Genomic DNA, 15,462 nt, shown 5'->3' with positions numbered 1-15,462 from the left:
ACACAGAGCCCTGCCCCACACGCTGCAGAGTCGCCCCACAGCAACAGCGCCACCGGCCCGCTCTACTCTCCGGCGGTTGCAGCGCGCGCCCCGCGTCACGCGCTCTGCTCTCGGTCAGGTGGCGCAGGGAGGCAACGAGCGCGCCCCGCGCGCCTGCGCGGAGGGAGTGGACGGTCGGGGACTCTGGCTCGCGCGCTGCAGGGGGGAGGGGGCGAGTCCGCCGCGCTGCCGTTCGGCTCCTACTCACTGCGTGGAGGGGGTGTGCGGACCCTGCGGCTCCACGGCCGTGACGTGCGGCGCGGGCAGGCGGACAGGAGCGAGCGCGCGGCCCGGGGCAGCGGCGGCGCCGCCCGGGCCAAGGCAGGATGGTGTTCGAGTCGCTGGTCGTGGACGTTCTGAACCGGTTCCTGGGAGACTACGTGGTGAACCTGGACAGCTCCCAGCTCAGCCTGGGCATCTGGGGCGGTAAGCAGCCCCCGGGCAGGGCACTGCCGGGCCCCCTTCGCACTCGTCCCACGCGGGTTCCCGCCGCCCGGACCAGGCCCTCCATGCAATCGCGGCAGCTCCCGGGGGCGGCCGGGGCCTTCGCCCCAGGGTGTGGCCTGCACCCCAGGCTGAACATGGCCCACTGCCAGCTGAGCTCCCTCTCCTTTCGGAGGGTGGAGGGACGCCGCTTCTCTGGGGAGGACAACGCTGGTGTGGCACCCAACGCGGCCGACCGGGGGAGAGCTGGGGAAGATGTCTGTGGATTTGACAGCACTTGTCTGTTGTCACAGTCAGTTCGGGTCTCGTTCCTGTGGCACTTGATGGGGTGGAAAAAGGCCCCTGTGGCTGCGGAAGTTGAGAAGCTGGGCTGGGGGCTTTGGGAAGAAACCAATTCCTGAAACTACTTAACTTCCTTTTTTCAAAGAGATTGTGTGTCCTCCCCGGGTTGGTGCCTCAGCGTGGCTAGAAACTTTTGCGAGGAGCTCCTAGCTCCCCAGACCAATGTACACTTGGAACATTTGTAAAAGTACTGTGCCTGTTACACTCTCCCCTGCCCAGGTTAATACTTAAAGAGGTGGACTGTTGAGATCTTAAAAGTGAAACTGCCCGTAAATAAAAGTGAATCAGACTTGATTGCATTTTTCCTTATCCAAGGGTAGAGAAGAGTGTGTAATAGTGGTTAATTTACTATTGTTCCAAATGTAGTTTTGCAAAGAAGGTAAGTTTTACTGTAAACATAACTTGTTCAGGATTTATGCAAAGGTATATTATTTTTCTGTTTCACCATAAATAAGCATGAAAGATTTTATTAACTTATTTGGTTTTTATTTATTTTCACGTAAAAACTATCAGGAATGGTTTTCTTTGCCAGGCCTATTGGATCTGTCTGAAACCAACTCCTTCAAGTCCAAGATAGGGTTAAGCCCGTGTGAGCTATGGTATAATACAGAAACAGGTATTGTGAGTGGCAGTGTTGACCACACCACAAGCCCAGAAGGCAAGCGCTGTAGTTGTTCCAGCTACTAGAACGACTTAGGCATCTGGGCTCAGTCAGTGACTTGCATGCAGTAATTGCAAACTAAACAAAACCTTTCTCCAGCTACACTGGGAGTAAACAGAGTTCAAACAAATCATATAGTGTGCATATCTTTCTTAACTGGCAGTCTATCATCCAGGACTCTCAAATAACTGGCATTTTAACCATAAGTAAATTTTAGTTACATTTTTCCGTAAGTACAGTATACTGAAAGTAAGTGCAAATGCAGTATAAGTTTATAGTGTACAATACTGTGTTGTTGGCAGATAAAGTGTTCTGCATACCATACACTTTTGTTTATTTCTTAACACCTAACCTTGTTTTTCTTTAGTGTTATGCATTGCTAGGCATACCTATCTATAATCCAGAATATTTGAATATCTGGGAACTTCCTAGTCCCAGGGCTGCTGGATGTGAAAGAATTTACTGTACTTGACTGGTCCCTCTTCTGTTTCAGTGAAAGAGGCAAGGTTTTGAGTTTAATTAGAGGAAGAGAGAGTTTGAAACAATGGCACTTTCATAAACAGAAGTTGGTTTAATAAGAATATTCTCTCCTCCTGCTTGTTTCCCTAATATTGGATATGCAGTGTAGCACTCACACACACACATGCGCAAAAAAAGTCTGTTAATAACATGTTTTGTGGTTCCATATCAGCCTGGATCCCCACCGGCTCCATTGTGCGTCGGGGCAAGCACACATATTGAGATATCTAGACTGTTTGTTGGGGATTTTCATGTTTCTAGGGGCAAGACTTTCTTCTTGAAGCTCTTCCGTACTCAGAACACCGTTGTACCTAGGTCTTCAGATGCTTCAGCCAGGCTACAGGAGCTTTCCTTGGTCTGCCCAGTTTTTCTTGATGGCTCGTGTACCCCATTGCCATTCCTGGGGTTATCTGACAGGAAAAGGGACTCGGCCCTCTGTGAAAATTTTTCTCCATGATCAATCCTAAAACTCTAATAGCTCAGTTTCCTGCTGGAGACAGAGAATGGACCTTCAAAAAACAGTTACTAACATGATTGTTGTGACTATGTGTAACTTCATTGGAAGGACTCAGATATTGAATATTTAAGAAGTCTGTCATTTTCAGAATGATCATTGCTCACTTTGTTTCATAGTTCTCCAGTTGCTGCATAGGAATACATGGTCTGAATTTATAATGTAAAAAACTTTCCGCTGCCTGTGTGTGTCACAGAGGGTTAAAAACTATTTATTTCCCCCTTTAAGACTTTTCCTGGTTGTTTAATACAGATAATATTGGGCTGAATCTAGCTTGTTTTGGCACTAAATGGAAATACGTATCCTTCCCTATGGAAGGTATTTCTGAGATTTGACTGTGACATAATGGCTTGTCGAAACTGACTGATCTTTTTCCCTTTTCCTTTGGAAGGGACCCAATTCTACAATCTAACAATATAGATTAAATTTTTTTGAGTAGTCTGTACAAATCTTCTTTGCTTACTTTCATACTTTAGTAATACATTTTTTTTCTTCCAGGGTAAGCTGTTGGGGAGGTGGCTCCAGCCATGTGTGGCTGTTCGCAGCCCTTCGTGGCTGCAGGAGAAAGCTGGCTCTGGCATTCCCGCACAGCTGTCCCTGGCCCCAGCCCTGTGGTGCTGCCAGAAGAAGCTGGCTCTGGCTCTGGCTCTGGCTCTGGCTCTGGCTCTGGCTCTGGCACGGAGTGGCAACTCACAGCCCCACAGGGTTGCAGGGATAATGGGTTCTGGCTTGCACTGCTGCCCCCATGGGTGTACACTTACAAGGCCAAGGCCAGACAGGATTTATAGGATTTGTTTCAGCACAGAGCCAGTTAGGGATAATAGTACTTTATTAAGCTTATCTATTCCAAGGTACTGCAAATTATTCACAAGGTACACATTAATAAGCCAAGTACAACAGGAATCTATAGGTCTGGACAAGAGGCTGTTTGACATGCTTACTTCCTTTCTGCCATGGAGACTTTCAATCCAGAAGTGCCTGACATCAGGGCCTTGGTGGACTTTGTTCCAGCTGGGGGAAGGACCAAGGCATGCCTGAGGCGGACAGTCCCTGGTGAAACTCAGCTAGGGGTGGGACCTCACAGTGATTTTAACCCTTAGCTGTTTACAGGGTGTGCACATACTGGCTCAACACCACGTTTAGCATTCCGACAGGACTGAAGCCAAGGGTGCCCTGGTTACTGGTCTTTCTCTAGGTTCCCATGTCTAAACGCAGGTGTTAGGAGATGATATGCCCATCTCATATTTATGTTTATGTGGTCCAAAGCTGTAACAAAGGGATGGGAACTTGATTGTGCCACAGGAGTGGAAGTTCCCACTCTTACTTTCTGAGGATTGCAGGCTGCTCTTTAATGTCTCTAGGCCTGCAGACGTGTCTGTTGGCATATTACATGACAATGGGGCTGCTGAGGATGCTGCCTCCAACCCCCCCAGGGCTGCTGGAAGATGCTGGTTGCAGCTTGTCCTCCTGCCTGGTTCTCTGCTCCAGAAACATCCCTGATCCTGTCGGTGAGGGATGTTGCTGGACCAGAGAGGGCTGCTCATAGGAATAAGGGGACTTCGAAGTAGCTGGGCTCCTTTTGAAAAGGAGCCCCGTCTGGACGAGCTGCGCCAATTTCGAAGCGCCGCGGCTGCCCGCATGCTAATGAGGTGCTGAATATGTATTTCAGCGCTTCATTAGTAAACTTCGAAATGGCCATTTAGAAGTTTTTGACTAGTGTAGATGTAGCCCTTTTGTCCAGTTTCTAAGCTAACGTTATAGAACTCATTCCTTTCACCTTAGAGGAATGAAGGCTTTTTGCCTTACTATCATACCGAAAACAAACAAATTTTCTGCTTAGTTTCTTGTATTACTGCTTTCAAAATCCATTGTCTTAATCCTGAAATACATGTTTGCTTTGGATACATCCTGTCAAGTGAACCAACTTGAAATGTTTGAGGTGAATTTTAAGTAACATCTTAACAAATGATAAGACATTGACATTTTTCCAGTCATGATAACCAATGTCTTTGACCCTTGCAGTTTTGTGAACTTCATGTCCACGCTAAATTTCAGATACCAATTTTAGTCTCTGAAAGGTGAATTATGTTAAAAATTGGATCTTCCAGATGTTGCACTGAACAAAATGGTTGCAACGTCTTCTGTTTTTTGTTGTTAAAAAAAAGGTGGGGGAAGAAAAACAAAACAGCAGTTATGTATCACTTTAAAGACTTACAAAATGATTTATTAGGTAATGAACTTTCATGGGACAGACCCACTTTTTCAGATCTATACATTTCAGTCCAGACCCAATTATATAACACAGAGGTGGTCCAAAAAAAAATTGCAATCAGAATTGACAAATCAAATACAGAGAGCTGAAGGAGGAGGGTGAGGGATGTTGAGTGTCTTGCCTGAGGTAATTACAAGCATCAAAGGAAGGGAAGCAGTCCTTGTAATAGTAACAGAGAGTAAGCCGTGCTAGTCTATACACTATCAAAACAAAAAGCAGTCAAGTAGCACTTTAAAGACTAGCAAAATATTTTATTAGGTAAGCTTTCGTGGGACAGACCCACTTCTTCAGTCCTTGTAATGTGTGAAATAATTGTTGTCTTTGTTCATACCAAGTGTCAGTGGCTACATCTACACTAAGAGAAATCTTCAAAATGGCCATTTGCATGGCCATTTCAGAGATTACTAATGAGATGCGGAAATGAAATATTCAGCGCCTCATTAGCATGCCACTGGCTGCGGCTCTTCGAAATTGCTGCGTCTCGCTCCCACACGACTCATCCATACGGGGGTCCTTTTTGAAAGGACCCCACCAACTTTGAAATCCCCTTATTCCTATCAGCAGAATAAGGGGATTTCGAAGAAATAAGGGGCTTTCGAAGTTGGCGGGGTCCTTTTGAATAGGACCCCCATCTGGACAAGCCACACAGGAGCGAAAAGTGGCAATTTCGAAGTGACGGCATGCTAATGAGGTGCTGAATATGCATTTCAGTGCCTCATTAGTATTCTTCAAAATGGCCATTGACATAGCTATTTCAGAGTTTTCTCTAAGTGTAGACACGTCCATTATGTTGGTTGCTTCCCTGATTGTCGTCACCAATAACTATTGATGGAACTATGCTCCATGAAAATGTCCAATTCTTTCTTAAGCCAGTTATACTTTCGGCCTCTGTAATATCCTCTGGCAGTGAGTTCTACAGTTTGTGTTTTGTACGAAGAAGTGATTCCTTACGTTTATTTTAATACTTCTGCCTGTTCATTTCATTATGGGACCACCCTCCGCCCCCAGGTCCTTGTGTTATATGAGAGGATAAATAAATCTTCCCTGTTTGTTATTGGCACAAGAATTAATGTTCATGATTTTACTTATCTCTAGACTCTAACGTATCCCTGTGGAGTCCTCTCTTTCCTAATCTGAACAGTCCATTTTTAAAACTGTGTCTGTATGGAAGCTGTTCTATGCAGCAGTTACAGTATCTTTTCTGTAACTTTTCTAATTCTAGTATCTTTCATTTTTAGCTGGGGCAATAAGTATATGGAATATTCAGATTTTTTTTTCTCTCAGGTGTCTGTCTATAGGGTCTTGGTCACCTCTTAAGGGTCTAATTTTTCACCACTACATGAAGGTGGAAAGGAATTTTACCCAGGGTAGAGGACTCCATTAGTAGAGACATGGCGGGGTGGGGGGGGTTTGCCCTTGTGTGCAGCTTGGGATACAGGGTCCCTAGTAGGTTTAAACTAGTGTAAAGGGTGTTTTTTTCTGTAAATCAAGAGTTTAAATCAATTGTGGGGAACTTTTTTGCATCGGGGCCACTGACCCATAGACAAATCAGTTGAGGGCCACAAAAGAGAGAAGCAAAAGAAGAAAACACCTCCCTGATGTGTTCCCTGGCTTTGGGGTCTGGTTTGGAGGAAGCGTTCAGGAGCAGGCTGGGAATTGTGGGGTCTGAGTGGGAGGAGGGTGCAGGAGCAGGCTGTTAATGTGGTTCTAGGTGAGAGGAAGGGTGCAGGAGGGTTTGGGGTGAGGGGACTGAAAGGGAGGGAGGGGTCAGGTTGGGGGCAGGGGGTCTGGAAGGGAGAGAGCAGGGTGTGGAGTCTGGGTGGGAGGGTGGAGAGAAGTCAGGGCGGGAAGGGTCTGTGGGGATAGGACTGGGGTCTGGATGGGAGGAGAAGTAAGAGTGGTTGAGGGGTGCAAGGTCTGGGCGAGGGAATGAACTTACCTTTGCAGCAGCCCTTAAGGCACATGGCTCTGCGGCCTCTCCCCGGTGTTCCCAGACATTGCCCTCCACTGTTCTAATTGGCTGGAATTGCACAGATTTATGGTGACATTATTTTCTATCTTAGATAATTTCTCTTTGATTCCTAACATTGTTAGTTTTTTTAACTGCTGCTCTACAGAAATTTTCAGAGAACTACACAGTGATTCCAAGATTTTGTTGAGTGATAATTAGTTTGGATTTCATCATTTTGTGTGTGTAGGTGGGACTGAGTTTTTCATATGCATTGATAAGCGTCAGTCAGTCATGGAGGATGCCATAAATTATTCATTCCTCCCATTATCAGTTCTTATCTGCTAACAAATGGCACATAATATTCAGTATCGAAATTTTGTACACCAAGTTCTGAAGGAGGCAATTATAATACTTGAAAGAGAGTTTCAGGGTGAAAATTCGAGGAGCTAGTATTAATACAAGTTGTAATATTAATAGTAAAATATTAATGTTAAACTGCTATCCTAACTGCTGAAAACTTACTAAATAATGAAATTAAGGAGCTTGTAGCATTACAGGTGCTTAGCGATAAAGAACTGTGTTTTAACTACAATTTCAATCATTTTCATTATTCCCTATAGGAGCTGTAGCACTTAAGAATCTTGAAATAAAAGAAAATGCACTGGTGAGTTCAGAGCAAGCAAAAATTAGAAACTATTACTGTTAAGAGAATAAATGTTTGTATGGTATTTTGGACTTTTGTGTGCTTAAGTGCGTTCCATGTTAGGTTTGTGTGTGTGTGCATGGCAGCAAGAAGAATTTTCAGGTAGCTGTAGGGTCAGCCTAGATACGCCCGGAGTGGCACCTTTATGCCATCTTGCGCCCCCACCCTTCTTACGACCCGATGACAGTTAGCTAGTTCATTGTGCTTGTCCTAGCAAGTGCTTTAGCAATAGCTGCTCTCTTTTGTATTGTAAATTGTTTTAGTATAGTGTAAATAGATGCAATTAGTTTGATAGTTTAGTAGTTAACATTAAGTGCTGTAGCTCTTGGGAGGGTTGTTTCCCCCCCTCCATTGAGTCCTTGGCATGGGAGCTTGCAGAGATCACCAGGTTTCCAAAGTCTGTGCAGACTGTGGCAAACATGTGTCCAAAACTGATCCCCACACTTCCTGTCTGAAGCGTTTGGGAAAGTCAAATAGATTGTTGTGTGATCTGTAAGACTTTCAAGCCCAGGACTTCAAAAAACAGAGCTCAATGGCTGAAGGTATTTCTGATGGAGGCAGTGCTTCAGCCAGAAAAAGTCTCGTTCAACACATCAAGGGGTGCATTGGCACTGGTACTGACAAGACAAGGCACCACAGCAATTCATTGTAATTTAGAGAGAGCCATGGCCAGAGGAGGCTTAGATACCAGTCCCTGGTTCCTCACTGAAAGAAGAGGCATGAAATAGGTAGGCCTCTTGCATTAAAGCATAGGGAGACAGCACAGTTGTGACCTGAGCTGGGCCAAAACCCCCATAACACCACGCAACGAGCATGCGTTGACTCTTGTAAAGAGGTTTGAGTTCACTCCCCTTAAAATGGTTTTGTGATCTAATAAATCAATGTTCAATTTAATGTGGTTTAGATATTTATGAAAATATGTAAGAGGCTGTTTAAGAAGAAAGGTTCTCAATTTACATTTGGTGTTTGGAACTGAGCATATAGTAGTGTAGTTTTGCCAAGAGCAGAGCTGGTGAAGAAAATGTAAATGTAAATTCAGCATATTTCTTGAATAGGTCTAAATATTTGTTTAAAACTATATTTTCTTTGCAGAGTCAGCTGGATGTACCATTTAAAGTAAAAGCAGGGCATATTGGTAAGTTGCGTTTTTGTAGCGTGCAATACCTGATAATAAGTAGAATAACAATTGGCAAATGTATTTTCTGTTCTTGCAGTTGACCGTGAGCATTTCAATTAGTTGATTTTCTTAAGTGGTCTCTGCAGTTTGTAACTAAATGTGAATCAATTTATCCATTCTGGAATAAATATATTTTCATACCTGTAAAAGACATTCCTTTTAGTGAGTTAAAATGCTAATATGGAAACTATAAAATATCTTAGAAGGTATAAAATATTAAATGAAAAATAGCACTGTTATTAAAAACAAAATACCCAACAACTTCTAATTGACATCTTTTCTTTCATTGTTCTGGTAGAGTGTGAACACTTGAGAATACTTCCCATCATCAATATGTTGCATGACTTGGGAGGTTTCATGAGGACACAAATTGACTGGTTGTACCATGACAGAAATTAGTGACTGTTATAAGGGAGGTATTCTCCCCAGCTCGCTTAGGACTCATTGTCATGCCCTCAGTCTCTTTCAGACAGATTTGTAGTTCAGACTAAATGGAAACAAAAGAGTTCCTCTTGGTATTTCAGACCATTACTCTCTTTCCTCCAGGGGACTCTGGCAGTCCTGCTGCTTCTGCTTCCTGCAGCTTCTTGGTAGTCTGTCAGCTTGTTACCCCTTACTGTATCTGTCTCTGACCCTTCATAGCCCTGGATGCAACATTGCCCCCTTGATTGGTCCCAACTGGGAGCACTTTTTCTGGAAAGGGGGAGCTGGACCTACTTAAACTACAAGGGACCAACAAATGTTTGACATACTGTACCTGTCTTCCTTCCTCCCTTCAAAGAGAAGAAAAATTGACAGGCTGGTTTTCTCTGATGCCAGGACCTTTTGGAGTGCTTTTACTACTACTTTTCCCCCAAACCAAAAAATCACAAAAATCCCCCAAATACCTCACAGTCCTTAAAGTTAACATTAAAATACATACCCTCCCTGGAGCGATGTCTACGTAATATCATCCTCTCCAGGGTTTTGAGAAGGGCATCTTCTCTGCACACTGAGGTTTCAGCATCTCTCTGCACAGAAACTCTTTCAGGTTCATTGACAGTAAGGTTCAAGTGATATCTTTTTTTCCTGTCCTGAGTGGCATGATGTTTCCTAGCCAGCTGCTCTTTTTCATGCTGAATCAGCTCTCATTCTATAGCCACAATTTGCTCTGTCGGTTCCATGTCCTCAGAACAGAACCCATAAAACAGCTGTCCTCCCATGGATGATCATTGCATTTACCTCAGTCTTGGAGGCTTAGGTATAAGAGGAAAAAAATACATTAGGAGCGATGGCCTGCATGAGCTTGAAAAACTGTTCTGCTGATTTTGAGAAACAAAATTGCCTAAAAGTCTGTAGGCATACCAGTATGTGTTTTGAAGACTGGAGAGGAGGCTTATTTTGTTACTCTGTCGTATGACTGAAAAAGCAAATAGTCTGTAAAGAAACATGCTGAATCTTAGTCCAGTATTTTTCCTCATTCAGATCTATCCCTAAGTGCACTTTTCATAAAACTTACAGTAAATACTTAAATATTTTCATTGAACCAGCAAGATATTTACATATCTATGTCCAATCCTGTTGTTAATTGACATTCTTGACTCATCTCATCCTATTGCCATTCCTTTGTGTTTACCGTTCTAAATGCAATTTCTAAAAATTCTAATGTATCTTAAGATTGTAAGCTTGTCACAGAGTGGTATGTTGAATAGTAACAGAGAGGCAGCCGTGCTAGTCTATATACTATCAAAACAAAAAAGCAGTCAGGTAGCACTTTAAAGACTAACAAAATAATTTATTAGGTGAGCTTTTTGTGGGCTCACCTAATAAATTATTTTGTTAGTCTTTAAAGTGCTACTTGACTGCTTTTTTGTTTTGTCACAGACTGTTTTTCTGTTTGCTTTGAAAAATACCTATTGTGCATTTGACTGTTGTAAAAATAATTGTTCCTAACCTATAAGTTAGGGCAGTTTTAGATTTTTGTTCTGAAATAAACCTTATAGCATACTACTTAACCAAATTTCCTTTCATATTCTAACTTTTTTCTTTTATGTACTATAGGTCAACTTAATCTACAGATCCCATGGAAAAACCTTTATACCCAACCAGTTGAGGCTGTTTTGGATGGGGTTTATTTGCTGATAGTGCCTACAGCCAGTAAGTTGAGCAAGAAGAATACTGTATCATTGAACTTTATTTTACTGTAACACTGTTTTTAAAATCATAGAAATAAGGGGTGTGTGCTATTACTCTTATACCCAGGGTTTGCTATTGCCTGACCTTATGTTATACTTTTCATAGACAGTTTTTTGTTACTGTATTATCAAATCTTTCTGTTGAATATGTTCAGAAGAAATCTTTATTTCATCAAATTTTTCTTCAAAGATGTTTTCAGAATTTTCATTTATTACAGTACTTGTATCTTAACTTTTTCTCACTTCTTTATGTAGGCATAAAATATGATGCTGAAAAGGAAGATAGACAGCTCCTAGAAGCAAAGCAAAGGGAACTACAAAGAATAGAGGATGCAAAACAGAAAATAGCTGACCAAGGTAAGGAGGAAAAATATGTAGTGTGTGTGTTGCTGTTTAACTGAATATGGATTCTAGCAGATTAGTTGGTGCCCCTTGAATACTTTTAAAAATATATTAGTTATTTGCAATAACATACAGTAGATTGACTAATGTACCATTAGGTGTGAAAATTGGTGGCTGCTGTCTACTGTACATTTTTGTGCAGACTGTTTACTTTATTTCCAGAGCTTCTGTATTTCTTATAGGTATTGACTATCAGCTGAGGACCCCTGTTACAGTTGGTACTTCTATTACATTATCAGACTTTCAGGACACATCTTCTTCATAAAATAAAAAATGAATAGCTATAAAACAAGTTTGGAAATACAATTTGCTTAAAAATTTTTTTTGCCAGAACTCACTTTTTTTCTGATACGAAATCATTTTAATTTTGCTTCCAACAATACAGAATCTACTTTTTATCTCTTTGGCAATGCTTCTCTAAAGGCTAATTCTACAATCTCTATAGAGTGCCTTATGTTCTTTGGAAAATGTGTTGGATGTTGATCGAGGATGCTTAGAGCTGGATTTTGAAACGTATTTAGGTACCTAAAGGTGTAGATAAGTGCTAGCAGCTTTTGAAAGTCCTTGTGGGTACCCAACACTTTGCAGGATTTTTAAAATCCCAATAGGAGCCAGTCTGCATTTTCAGATGTCTTTAAAAATCTGGCCCTTATTACCATCACTGGAAGCTTAAGCAGTATGAGGCTCTAGAAAATGGGAATGTGAACATTATAAAAGTATACTGGGGGTAGTGTTTAATACAACTCCAGTACAATATAACAGCAAGGACAGCATCTAGTATATGGAATCACTCCTGTATGTGGCTTTTATAGTTAGGAATTATACTGCTACCATTGTTGATTCCTGGTATCTAATCAGTTACAACTTTATAATATTTAAATTATTCCTCAGTCATACTTAATTTGTGTAAACATATATTTAAACATCTATGCTTCAATTTAGATAAAGGAAAAGAAGAGAAACAAGATACTTTTGTAGAAAAATTAGTCACTCAGGTCATCAAAAATCTTCAGGTGAAAATTACCAACATTCACATTCGATATGAAGATGATGTAAGTACTTTTGTGTACATGGCTGTTATGGATGGACCCCAGTTAGTTTCTTCCCCCTACTTATACTTTCCATATTCTGAGGGAACTTTTTGCATTCCAACAGTTTTCATCTGGGCATTTTTTTTGTTTTGTAAGGTTGTATGCTGCGTTATAAATCAAATGGAATTGATTTAGGTATTTCTAAAATATACTAAAATGAGTAAATATGAGAAATGAGCATTTGGTAAATGTAATATAAATTTGGAGTTCAAAATATATAAAATAAGACTGCATAATTGTATAGATATTTGCAAGCACTTACTCATATGTTGCAAAATGTTTTTTCTTTTCTGTATGTATTCAGATCTTAAGTAATTCTTTTTGTGTGGTTTTTTTTTTTTATTAGATCACAAATCGAGATAATCCCCTGTCATTTGGGGTCTCGCTTCAGAATCTCAGTTTGCAGGTAATTCAGTTTTATAATTGAAAGTATCCATTAGATTGATCATATTGCAAAGAATGTTAATCTAACAAATTTAAAGATGAATTTAGTATAACAATATTGTTGCTTGATTACTGTCCTAGAAAGCGTAACTAGGCGAATGGACAATCGCACAAATGCTGTCATTTTATGAAATCCAGCATACAGCTATAGAAGTGACATGGTGCAGCAGTGCTCACTAGAAGGGTTTGAATTCTAAGTCACACTGTATTACACACTAAGGGTATGTCTCTACTGCAGTTAGACATACATGACTGGCCTGTCCCAGTTGACTTGAGATTGTTGTGTTTGGTGGTGGTATTCAGTCATCATGTACATGTTCCAACTCAAGCTGGAACCCAGGCTTTGGGACGCTCCCACCTCTTATGGTCTTAAAGCCTGGGTCCTATCCCAAGCCCACAAGTCTACAATACTGTTACAAAGTGCTCTGTGTGACCTGAAGTTAGGTTGCATAGGCGAGCTGTGAGTTGTACTGACTGGTCCCTGGAGGTCAGTGTTTCCCAAATTTGCTCATGCTCCCTTCTTTGTAACAGTAGTAGTTTGATTCCTCCTGCCATGCAAATACACATACCTATTTAAAAAATGCAACTAACACTAAATATTAAAAAAAAAAAGACTGATTCATACAGAGCTATTTAAGTGTACTGGTATTCAACTCCGACAGCAGCGCTGCCACTAGCGGCAGCGAAGTAAGTGTCGTAACATAAACGAATCTTTCCAGGAACTGTAAATTAATGTGCCCGATAGATGATTGATAAAAGCATACTTTTGTCTTATCTAAAACTGCTGTTTGTTAGTTAATATGTGCGCGCACACACGCACATGCGGTAGGTAGGTTTAGGACATCCCAGATACAGCTACCTGCAGTCTGAGATCGTCTAGTGATCATCAGCTGGGCTTTCAGCAACCCTCTTTTCATCCAGCTAATTGGGTGTTTAGGTGTCAGGGCTCCTTTTTTTTCCTCTCTTTTGAAGAAAAGCTTCTTTGGATTGTTTTCAGGTATTTATTTGGACCTGTCTTTCATAGCTGACTCTAACACAGCATATAACCTATAAGTGACTCCTGGTGGAGCAGCATAATAACCTCTATCATGTCACCAGTTCTCCTGATTTCAACAAATTGCTCATTGTCTCAAAATGCTTATAATATTTCTAGCCATAACCACAATATATCAGGGCACCTAAAATCAAGAGCACCATTCAGTCATTCTCTTCCGTAACTTTTATGCCATCCTCCCATTCTGATTAGCAAACTGTTAGTATACATATGTCTGCTGGGACCTTTCAAAGGTTTACGATTACAATAGCCTCCCAGTTTATGCTGAAGTTGTGCACTTGAGCAACCCCATCGCGTAACTCTCTGGAGCCAGGAAACTGACCAGCATAGCAGTGCTGGTCAGTTTCCTTCCTCCTATGAATGGAGGGCAGCAGAGAGACTGGCTCTCAGCTATCCACTGTGCACAGGAGAGGGGGAACTGACCAGCGCTGCTGCACTAGTTAGTTTCCCCGCTCATGTCAGACTTTGCGCTGCCTGCCACTCTCGCTGGCACCACTGACAGGGTGGCAGCCTGACTTTCGCTGCCCTGGCAGGAGCTGTGATACTTGAGTGTGTGTGTATCTCAGGATTCTACTGTATTCCTTGCTTTGTGGTGCTTGGGTTTCATCTGGCAGTGACTAACTGTACAAAATGGCCGATTGTGCTACTGTCAAGTTTGGGGTGCACACAGGAATATCTAATTCTGGGGTAACAGTGGTGCTGTTTTCAGATGAGGGCACCTGGCCAGCAGCCACCACTCTCCACTCCACTTTCTCACATTCCTCCCAAGAATACATCAGAGAACATTGGGAACCTCTTATGTATATAGGAAATTCTGTAGTATATCTGGAGTATGTCTTAAGGGCCGTGTCTATACTAGCCCCAAACTTCAAAACGAAGTTTACTAATGAAGCGCTGAAATACATATCCAGCGCTTCATTAGCATGCGGGCAGCCGCGGTACTTCGAAATTGACGTGCCTCGCCCCGACGGGGCTCCTTTTCGAAAGGACCCCACCTGCTTCGAAATCCCCTTATTCCCATCTGCTCATGGGAATAAGGGGACTTTGAAGTAGGCGGGGTCCTTTCGAAAAGGAGCCCTGTTGGGACGAGCCGCGCGGCGGCGGGGCGTGTCAATTTCGAAGTGCCATGGCCGCCTGCATGCTAATGAAGCACTGAATATGTATTTCAGTGCTTCATTAGTAAACTTCGAAATGGCCGTTTGCATGGCCATTTTGACGTTTGGGGCTAGTGTAGACACGGCCATACTGTCTGAAGTGTCTCACGATAGGAGTGCCTACTTTGGGGCAGACTGTCAGAAAACAGGACAAACACCCCATCGTGGTGGTGTGTTCTGTAACTAGATTTTACCAAGCCAGTGACAAGTGTGAATTCCTGAGTCACTGTACCTATCTTATAATGGAGTCACAGGATCATATTCTCCAGTTCATCTTCCTACCCTGGGAAATTAGACTTTGTGGATACAAGGTCACTTTGTATTGTGTTGCTCCAAGGGAACAGTCAGATCAATTCATACTCTAGATATTACACCAGAAACAGCTCTGGTAGCCAGTTCTGTAGTAAACTGACTAAAAGCTCTTTTTTGAGAGATGCCCGTGTGGATGCTCCGCTCTTGGTCCTGACACATTTGGTCAGGGTTTCCTAGTCCCAAAGTAGGCAGAACCTGTGCTGTGCCTG

The 15,462-nt window shown here is 42.3% G+C and overlaps 1 protein-coding gene across 4 annotated transcripts in view; it reads left to right on the top strand.

Moving 5' to 3' along the window:
- The first annotated feature begins 205 nt into the window (after positions 1-205).
- The window catches only part of VPS13A (vacuolar protein sorting 13 homolog A), a 218,539-nt gene continuing 203,282 nt past the window's right edge, over positions 206-15,462 (top strand). For all 4 annotated transcript variants that reach the window (XM_074994740.1, XM_074994741.1, XM_074994739.1 and 1 more), the window contains exons 1-7: positions 206-465; positions 7,363-7,406; positions 8,538-8,580; positions 10,663-10,758; positions 11,052-11,153; positions 12,141-12,250; positions 12,636-12,695. In XM_074994740.1, the coding sequence (XP_074850841.1) occupies positions 366-465; positions 7,363-7,406; positions 8,538-8,580; positions 10,663-10,758; positions 11,052-11,153; positions 12,141-12,250; positions 12,636-12,695 (555 nt within the window). In that variant the 5' untranslated portion in view covers positions 206-365. The remainder of the gene's footprint in view (positions 466-7,362; positions 7,407-8,537; positions 8,581-10,662; positions 10,759-11,051; positions 11,154-12,140; positions 12,251-12,635; positions 12,696-15,462) is intronic.

The sequence above is a fragment of the Carettochelys insculpta genome, chromosome 5 (assembly GCF_033958435.1).
Source record: "Carettochelys insculpta isolate YL-2023 chromosome 5, ASM3395843v1, whole genome shotgun sequence".
NCBI lineage: Eukaryota > Metazoa > Chordata > Testudines > Carettochelyidae > Carettochelys > Carettochelys insculpta.
The sequence above is the reverse complement of the archived record's forward strand: the minus strand, read 5'-3'. Positions and strand labels throughout refer to the sequence as shown.